This window comes from Rhinichthys klamathensis, unplaced genomic scaffold (assembly GCF_029890125.1).
Source record: "Rhinichthys klamathensis goyatoka isolate OS25496 unplaced genomic scaffold, OSU_Roscu_1.1 h1tg000422l_1, whole genome shotgun sequence".
NCBI lineage: Eukaryota > Metazoa > Chordata > Actinopteri > Cypriniformes > Leuciscidae > Rhinichthys > Rhinichthys klamathensis.
Window position 1 is genome coordinate 707287 of NW_026606920.1, and position 10587 is coordinate 717873.

General features: G+C 34.9%; 1 protein-coding gene across 3 annotated transcripts in view; it reads right to left on the bottom strand.

The window, feature by feature from the left end:
- mast3a (microtubule associated serine/threonine kinase 3a) overlaps window positions 1-9220 on the bottom strand; it is a 34971-nt gene extending 25751 nt beyond the window's left edge. The window contains exons 1-2 of one of the 3 annotated variants that reach the window (XM_056235407.1): window positions 9065-9220; window positions 2603-2634 (exon numbers count right to left, since the gene is read on the bottom strand). In XM_056235407.1, the coding sequence (XP_056091382.1) occupies window positions 2603-2634; window positions 9065-9103 (71 nt within the window). In that variant the 5' untranslated portion in view covers window positions 9104-9220. Of the gene's footprint in view, window positions 1-1406; window positions 1909-2602; window positions 2635-9064 lie in introns of those variants that run through there. The other 2 variants (XM_056235406.1, XM_056235405.1) reach the window with 2 other exon arrangements.
- Between the last annotated feature and the right edge of the window lie 1367 nt (window positions 9221-10587).

A 10587-nucleotide genomic window follows, 5' to 3' on the forward strand; every position in this document is an offset into this window, starting at 1 on the left:
CCGTGACGTCAAAACCGAGGTACATACCGAACCGTCAGCTTTGTGTACGGTTACACCATCAGAAATTATTCGGGAAATGCGTTTCAATCTCCCATTATTCGCATGAACTCTTTTTCTCACAAGTCAAAAACCACCTCAAGCGATCGTAAAAACTTTTTTGCGAATTAAGGGATTTAGTTTTTTTTTGCCGTTTCCATCACTCGTTTCTGATGCAATACTTCAAAATGCGTGTTAAAAACAGGGTGATGGAAACATAGCTAGTGACAGTTCCACTAATTGTCCCGAGCATCATTCACGCTGGCACTGGGCCGTATTGTTGAGCCCTGCTATATTTTGTATAGATTTCATTTTGTTTTGGCAAATATTTAATTATTTTACCCAGAGAAAAACGTTGAATTATGCCACAGACATTCAACTCAATGCCTTCGTGCAGTTAATTAATCAAAACCATCTATCTGCCTTTTCCGTGCTATAGTTGAAATGAAGATGGTTTTAAGTTGATCAAAAATAGGCCGATAAATATCAGCAGCCGATACATCGGTGCATCTCTCTAGTGCCCACTCAAATGAACAACAAGACTGGTCATGTGACATCAAAATGGCAGCACCCATGAGAGGGCGACCCTCTCTATGTAGAAATAAACATAATAAAACACTTATCTCCAAGACTGAAATGACAGGAGTATTCATCTCATATGAGCATATATCAGTTTAATGAGACATTTTTAAAGCACTGTTTATTTTTTAATGTGTAAAACTTTTTAATTAGTAAAAATTTGCACCTAAAATGTTGCAGTTCAACATACACATTTTTAACATGCTTCTTACACTTTTTCCTCACAAAACGTTTAATATAATGCGTAAGACTTATAATAAGAATTAAAAATAAACATTAAAAACCGCCTTAATTAACCTCAACTCTAGTATAACTTTTGACGACAGACTAACGTTAGCCTAGTTATTGCGTACACTAACTTTGTTGACAAAGGCGTCAAACCGACATAACAATGACACAGTCATCACAGACCCAACATACAGACGGTTTAACTGTAACGTTATAAACATTATGTGAAGACTAGAAAACAGAATATGACCATCCACCGCCAACAGGACAATGAGCAGCAGACGCTCAGCCGTACATGGGCCACGTTTACTATCGGAAACAAAAACGGACTGGGTGGAAAAACAGTGTATGCTGTCCACAACAAGATCGAGAGTGTTAAGACATATTTTTTCATTATAGTAGTTGTTTCTCGATCTACTTTATCAAGCACATTGCTCGCAGTAGCGCTTGTGGAATTTTTTCAAGTTAGACCAAGTTTTGCGGACCAACCTTGTCGATTAGTAATGGAAATATACATCAATGGAAATATAACGTTACAGTAATATGCTTAAATTCGTCGTTACCTTTTGGGTCGTTTGACTAAGCCTCCTGAAACGAACTGACTTTTATAACTCGGACACACAGTCCAGTAATTCCGATCAGACATGATGTCGGTGTATTCGTCTTCGTTCTGCCCACAGTTATCAAATCCTCATCGATGGTACACCGCACCGCACCACAGCATTGCGACGAGTAAACGCATTGAGGTCTAATATCATTCCCAGACGAACTTCATGTCGACACAGAATCCATTGCATGCAATGCGGGGGAGTAGACAGTCACAGAAAGCGCCTTAGGAACAGCAGCGACGATACCATCATCGCGTTATTTTCTCACAAGTGACACAATGCCACATGGGTTTGGAAAATGCCATCGTCTGGTTATACTCAAGCCCTGTCACTGCGAAACAGATGCTGCTCGCTGGTTTAAAGGTACAGCAACACAACTGTAGCGATTGCAAGTTTAGGGAAACAATAAAAGAAATGCGGGTGTGCGGAGTGGAGGAAGTTGTCATAGTCTGACTCTGACTGAAAGAAAGGGTCATGGTGGGGTTTGAACGTCACCGCGCCGGGCAACGGAACCCGCCTTCTTTCACTTTACATGCATAGAGTGTCCACACATAACTTACTGGTAATGGCGCGTGTAGGCTACTAATGTTAAGGATAGTAATGAAAACACTCCCAAACTTTCATAAACTCCGTCCTCTGACATGGCTTTAAGACTAATATTCATATGAGCGTCACGAGGTTGTAAATTCATTCATGCCAATGATGTAATTTCTTCTTAACTCTATGAATGTTAATACACATTTAATAAATACCGGTAGGCTATCTTAATACATAGGAAATCAAAAAAATATTGAGTGCATCTTTAAGATGTTGCAGACAGATAACTAATTAACTAATTTCCGTTTGTTTCTGACAAATTAATAATAATGCTTAAAACCACATGATTTGACCTCACTGCCCTTATATATTTTGACTAAACATTTTGTTTTTGTAAAATACAATATAGATACTAAAAATGTTACAGGTTTGATATCTGTCTTTTCTCCATGGGGCTGAAAAACTTATTTTATTTTCATTTTCAATGCAGACTTTTTGGATTTTGTTTTATATTAGGCTACTAGAACTGTCAAAAAACACGTTACTGAAAGCTATGACAGTGACAACATTTTATATTAGAGTAAGAAGAAGACTGATATATTCACTATACTCACATATTTCCTCTGCGTGGAAGGCTTAGTTCCTTCTGGAAATAAATAAATATTGTGTTATAGCCTATAGGTCATGTACAACATATATACACTGTTGCAGACACCAATGGCCTGCCCACCTTTTTTCTTTTTTTTAGCAAAGTACCAACCAAATATGTTTTAATGTATTGGATTTAACGAAAATACAAAGCATGAGTAAGAAAAGTCTTGGATTTCAAAATAATCAATTATGATCATACACAACAATAGTCATATAATGTATTTTAAACACTAAACTCTGTAAACCAGATCTTTGTGACATTGCCTTTTTTAATTCTTAGCACAACTTTTAAACCAGAAACAAATTCTCCAGTCCACTAGAGCTCAGCACTGAGGGAGATTCAAGATTTGTCTTATAGGAATGCATTCACGTTTACAGAGTTTAACAGCCTTAAAAACGGCAGCCCAAATAGGCTAAATGTTACACAGTTAATAATAATAAAAAATGTATAAAAAAAAAAAAGAGCAAATGTTTTTGCATTTCTGGATTTGTTGAAAGCTGTCCGTGTTTTTAGTATTGTCACTGACTCTTGATTTAATGCTTATAAAACTTCAAGGTCTTAAATCATAATTATTGTAATAAAAAGATGCTATGACCTCACAAAATTCCTTGGTAATAGCCGAGTTCCAGGCAAAATCTGAAAACTGAAGCTACTCAATGTCTCATTGTCCCTTTTTGGCTGGAGAATCACTGTCAGTAGGCTCAATGCCACTGAATATTTGGATGGACATCTGAAGATAATCAGGATGTATGAAGCCAAATGAATACTTAATTAGTTGCAAGGTTGGAGTGTATAATCCTAAAACTCATAAAAAAGTTCCGTTTACATGGTACAAAAGTTTCTCCTAAAAAGCTCAAGTGCTTACGTGGAGCCAGTCCCTTGCTTTCTTCTTCAGCTCAATTACAAATAATGCAAAAAACTTTTCCATAAAATCATTTGTGATGGTGGAATGACTATACATTAATAAATACATTATTGAGTTCCAAAGCTCAGCCTTATGGACAACTATATACTCTTCTGCTCTCTTGGATATAAATTTGTCACCCCTCTGTCAGCTCATTTATTGTTTTATGGGCTGTCGTGTCCAAGGGGACTGTCAATGCAGTGTACTTTGTCGCTTTGAATGAGTGTCTTGTAAATGACCAATAACAAAGGTTGTCTTGTTTATTCTCCAATAGTTTTGTGCCTTTCCTCAAGGATGTATACGCTTTTTATGAACTAAGAAATAAGCTACTCTTTCTTAAAAAAGAAACAATATATCTTTATATATTTCACAGTACTCATGGTCTCTGCCAAAGTAAAGCTCAGAAGTGCACTTAATTCAAGTTGGGCTTCATAATAAAAATTCATCCTGTCCCACAGTCAACAAATATATGTAAGGAATAATTGACTCCAGGCCGTTTATTTATTAGAAAAATAATGCACATAACAAATAATGTGGCCAAGTGGAGAAGAGTTGCCGTTACACCTCGGGTGTGCATTATTTTTCATCTCATCCCATTCCCAAGCCTCCGTTGCTAATTACAAAACGTAATTTTAGAGCTAGTAGCCTACAGGAGGCTTGAGCCACTGATAGCAGACTAATGCAGTTATTAGAGAGAGAGAGAGACAGAGACAGAGACAGAGAGAGATAGAGATTAAGCAAGTGTGCCGTGTATGAATTACCTGAATCTGTGTGTCTCTCAACAGTGTTTGTCAAAAGCTGTAAGTTTATCTGCTCAAAGAACAGTGCCGTGCCGTTATTACATCGCTAATAATTGCTATCTGCTTAACTATTTTACTGATAAAACCGTCAGAGCAGCGCTGACAACAGGTTTCTGTGCGAGTGTGTCCGTACTGTATGTGAGTGCGTTTGAGTGGGAGAAAGAGAGTACGTGCTTTTCCATAATAAATACTTAATAGAACGTAATTATGTTGCAAAAACATGGAAATAATTTTTCGTTTTTATCCTATTGTTTACTATATTTATTTGTTTGGTCAGTGTCGTTGTGGGTTCTGGTTCTTTCGCTGGTGTAGGCTGTAAGGATCTTTGAAATACCAGTAACTGAAATCATTTGACGAAGTGATATGGAACTGATGCGGTCAAAACCTGCCTGGAACTATTTTAGCCATGCGTTTCCCTGAAAATAATAGCACACCTTAGTACGTTCTTAAACAAATCAGATTCAAGCATTGAACAGCCCCGTAGAAGAATTACTTGTATTACAATGTTAGGTGTTTTCTTCGAAAATAAAACTCTAACATAATTCCATTGCTGCGTCATCTGTCAAAACTCATAACCTTAGTGTCACTATGTTCTGTTTTGCACATCTATGTGCATGCATTTGTGAATGATACAACAGGGAGAGACAGAAATTCAGGTTTACTTCTGAGTAACAGGTTAGACCTGACATGTGACAGAACATCAGACAGGCCTTTCACTTAAAACTTACTGCAGGCGGTGCTGTAACTGGGGTGAGTTGAAACACTGTCACTTTAATTAACCATTTAAAAATGAACTACAGAAAAACCACAATCATACAGTACATGACCACCATCCACCTGAGGTCAAGAAGTTAGAAATATAAAGGATTAACAGGACAAAAAACAATAATGAGGTTAAAAAAAAAAACTTTCATGTCTGGCTTCAAATGTTATTTGCATTCATATATATGGGTCAATGATGTGACGCCTACATTTTCTGTCCGATTGGATTTTTTCAGGTAAAAACAGGTTTAAATGCATAAAAAGATACTGTATATTCGTAGTACCTCTCCCATGTATGTACTCACTTTAACTTTTCAAAAACCTCTAGTTATTTGTAACTTTTTTTGTTATTTAAAGTGTCAAAATATCATGTAGTGATATGGACCGTCCGGCCCAAACTTCTGTTTAGAAAACGTCTTTGAAATTATATTTATAAAAAAATATTTTCTGCTCTCTATGGTATGATTTCCAAAGTGTCTTGTAATTCTGTAAAAAAAATTCAAAGCATTTGTAGTTATATTTCCATCATAATATACAAACAAACTTTGTCCGACGATGTCCATTATATGAAATATCATGTGGTGCGACCATCAAGGAACTACCATTTTGGGACTTTTATGCTGAAAACTATTCAAACACAGGAACTTACATCATATACCAATTTACCAAGGACCCATGGAAGCCACAAGCAGGCTTGTAATTCTCTCAAATTGGAAAAATAAATAAACCTTAGTAATGGTAGTAATTAGTTACCAAAGTTGGATGTCATGTGGTATGACCTTAAAAAATTAATATTAAAGTTATTTCTACAAATATATATTTTTATTATACATTTTATAGTGACCTTTTGTGGGAAGCTAGCTTGTTTTGTTTAGGTGGCCAATTCTGTGCCTGTAAATTTTTACTGAATTTGAAAATATCATGTGGTGCGACCAAATATCATGTGGTGTGACCACTGCAGAGTGTTTTCCATGATATGTCCTAGATTGGCAGGTTTTGTGCTTTTATATTCAATTGATGGTTTATATACAAAAAGTACTTTAATTTAGTATCATTTGGATTAGATTTTTATGCAATTTTGGGATATTTAAAAAAATATATATTTTAGGTGGTTTATGTTTACTCTTTGTACAATATGAGAAAAATGCCACAAAAAAAGAGCATTTAATTTTAGTTTAGTAATTATGCATTTATTAGTAATGTATTTATTATTGCCTATTTATTTATTTTAAACAATTTTAAGCTATTTTACCAAATGCCACCGCCAAGAGAAGTAAAAATTCTGACCCTGCAGCAAGAGCGGAATAACTTGCTAGTAGAAAAGTGAAATATTATTACAGTTTAAAATAGCTGTTTTCTGTGTGAATATATAGTCAAATAATTTCTTTCTGTGATCAAAGCTGAATTTTCAGCATCATTACTCCAGTCTTTAGTGTCACATGATCCTTCAGAAATCATTCTAATATAATGATTTGCTGCTCAAGAAACTTGATTATTATCGATGCTGATCTATGCTCTAGATCTAACGCTCAATTTTCGGATTGAGGATTTTAGTTATACTATTTTTGTTACTACTGGAGATTGTGGAAACTGTGGTACATTTTATATGTCAGGATTATTTGATGAATAGAAAGTTAAAAAGAACAGCATTTATTTAAAATAGAATCTTTTGTAGCATTATAGCCTAAATATCTTTACCATCACTTTTTTTTTAATCAATTTAATGTGTCCTTGATTAATAAAAGTATAATTTTTTTTTTTTTTTTTTACTATTGACCCCAAATGTTACCTGGGCTGCCGACAAAACGTTGCAGAACGTTTTTTAAACAGAAACGGTGATGCGTTGAACGCACTGTTGTGATGACGCAAGAGTTGCAACTACGGCAACTGAGAAGGCTTTTTGTGTTCTTTGTGAAGAATTTTCGGAGCCTGATGAAGTCGGTATAAATATGTTTAATACTACAAAATATGCCCGATGTTACAGTTACTGCACTTGCCGCCCAGAACACAAGAGAACATCCCAATCGAGTGAAGGGATTTGTGGAAACTGAAATGGAAGCACACATCTTACCTAATAAAGACTAAAACACATCTATTTAGCCTCACATTCTTGTTGTTCATAATGTTTTATTAATACCCTGTATTTTCTTTCTCATTTTTAGGAAAAGCACTTTACATGCATTGTTTATTTCTATACCAAATGTCACATACTTGCAATGAAGCTAAAAATATAAACAACTACATCATTATGTTGATATCCTATATTTTTACAACAATACTTACGACAAACATGTCTTCTGATATCCTTAGTTGTTGCGTATCGAACACATTTGTAAATTACTTCCATTGTGCGAGTTCTCTTTAATACCGTGTGCTTTATATACATGTTGCTGCTGATTGGACTGCAGTTGTGACACGCCCACCAAACAAGAGAAAACGCATCTCAAACCCCGTTGCACACCGGTGCACGCCGTTTCCAGGAAACATGACGTTCAACCCGGAAACCGTAGCAAAACGTTGCGCACCGTTGTGATCTTGAACATGCCCCTGTATACAATACTTGTATTTATCTCTATAACATTATTATTTGTTAGAAAGAAATTCTAAGTCAAGTTAAATGAAATGGTACACTTATGTTTACGATGTGATTTTTATTTTAAAAAAATTATTAAATTTTTGTTCAGGAAAATTCTGTGAAATTTGTATAAAATTTAGTTTCATTTTTTTTTTTATAAAATGTATCGTTCATTGATCTCTTTAAATAGATGTTTAATATAAGGTCTTCGTTGTCATTTGGAGCGACCACTCATCATGTGGTGTGCGACCAATAAAAGCAATCACTGTATTAAATTTAAAATAAAATATCTTGAGCTGAAATATGAATCACTAATAAAATATGCTTAAGTGAATGGTATTTTAAAAAATTGTTATCAGTTTTATGTGTTTTACAGGAAAAATAAGTCTGTTAACTAGATTTAAGGCGGCAACTATAAAATTATAGAACAAAAAATGAGATTCATCTAGATGAAGAAACACTAAAATCACTTAAATTAAAATGTCTATATGAATTTATGTGTACACAACATCCTTAATGTTTGAACAATTGCAACAGGTATTATTATTTTTTGTATTTTAAAATTGGCCTGTTGAAAATCCTTATACGTCATTGACCAAATATAATTAAAATATTTCATATGTTTACCATTTTGTGTTTAGGGGTAAATTGAAGATTTCTAATTCTAAATTATGTAATTTGTTGCTCTCAAACATGGGGACATTGGGCTATATAGTTTTGGACGCATAGATAAAAAAAAACTGTTACAGACTTTGAAACAAAATATATTTTCGTTCACTCCCCGGTCTCATTTATACTGTCGTTCAGGTTTTCAGGGAAATATAGCACAACCTTTAAAAAAAAAACATTTAAACAGATTATTATGCACATTATTTCATTGGGAGGGTCGTGCACAAGGGCGCAAAGGCAGGTCTTTCCATCATAAACAGATCGAAGCATAACAAATCCAGTAATCACCATGGCAACTGCTGATGAAACGTGTCGACTTCACTGGTTTTGTAAAAACCGAAACGTGCAAACAATCAACAGCTGTTTTTTTTTGTCAATGTCGCGATTATTAATACATAGATTCATGTTGCATATTTACCAAGTATGTTATCCAAAAACCGTTTATTTCCAACACTCGCCACGTCAAATTAACCCATTTCAAACACGCTGTTCAATGTAGGTATAACTTACGTTACAAACAAACGAATGCTAACGTGTGAAATGAATAAGTGGTTGCAACTAAGATGCATCGCTCACTTTACAAAAATATAATAAAACATACTGATAAACCACTGGATTTATGTTGTTAATAGAGATACAGCCAGCCTATATCATCATTCAAATAAAAATAATAGTCTAACGTTCCTACTGTCTGTATCACTCATGCACTCTTACCTGGAGACCACGCCGCCTCAGTATATTTGGCTCATCCATTATGAATATAATGTTTTGTAGGTTTCCTATGGTTAATTTAACCCATCCCGCAGGGATAAATGTATTTTACTCATGATATCTCTAGTCACCCAGTCCATCCCTGAAACAGCGAGCACACTGTCACCTGACTAGAGGATGAGAGAGTCTGCGAGGAACCAATCAAAACACGAATCTGTACAATTAAGGCGGTAGCGACATGAATCAGGTTGTTGTTGTGCTGAGTAGCTTCTCGAAGCGCTGTCTTTCATATTAATTTAGGCTGCTATGTTGACGGTGTTGTTCATTTAAAAAAAATCTGAACTTAAATGTAGCTATATGAAGCTATTTGACTGAGTAGGCCTACTGTTGCGTCAAATGAATCATATCGGAATAATTAGCATGGCTGTTAATTGATTGATTTTTTTAGGATAAATTTAGCTTAGAAGTTCTGAAGATCCATAAAGGTCATTTACAGAAATGTTTATATCTGGTACCCTTAAGGTTCACAGTTGATATGCTGGACTAAAACATTAAGGCTACATGGTTTTAAAATGCAGTTTCTGGTGTAAATGTTTAGCTTTGAGTGAAAGCTGTCAAATAAAATCATATTTTACACCAAGGATGTAATTATATTGAGTATTGGGGGCACCCAAGATACTGATGCATGACCCCCTCTGTCATGTAAGTATTTGTTGTATTTGATTCTTTGTCTTTCGCTAAATGTAAAATACTTTTTATTTATGAAAAATTCAGCTCTGTTTGCCGATGAAACATTCCGGTATTGAAATTTTCAGAAGCATACTGGAATAATTTGGGCAGGTAGCCTGGCACTGTCAGTCATGTGGGATATTGTCTCTTGACTGATTATTGTCTTTCTCCAAGTGGCACCACGATGCTTTGATGTAACAATGGAACATTGATTGAAAAACATCACAACACTGCATGAGTCACTCTTTGTCGCTGTCTGCTCTCCTTTTATGCATAGAACACAATCTTTAAATGATCTTACAATGTGAATTATTGGTTGTTTTAATATTCAAATGCTTGAGTGCACATTTTGTGTGCTTTTTTTTAATTAACCATGTTAGTTTCCTGTAGTCATTTTTTGTGCACATTTATTTATATATTTATTTTCTGTGCAGTTACTTGCTGTGGTAAATGAAAGGGAGTGTGGCCTTTACAGTCCACTGCTTTTTGTCCTTTCCTATTACTGTGTGCGCCTAATGCACTGTGTTCCTGGAACAAGGGCAGGATCGTTTGTGCTTGTTAGAGTTGTTAGAGCACGACAATGATTATATTATATCCAGCTTTTGAGGCTGAACTTTTCCCTGCTTCCTTTCCAATTCATGAAATTGTTTATGACAAATTTATGTCAGTTTTAGTTTTCAGTAGATTCTAGTTGATAATAGGTATTTGTTGTTACAGAATTTAGAGAGGAGCTCTGACTTTGTGCTGTGGTTCAGTTGTTGTATATTTTGTATATATATATGTAAAATATGTAACAA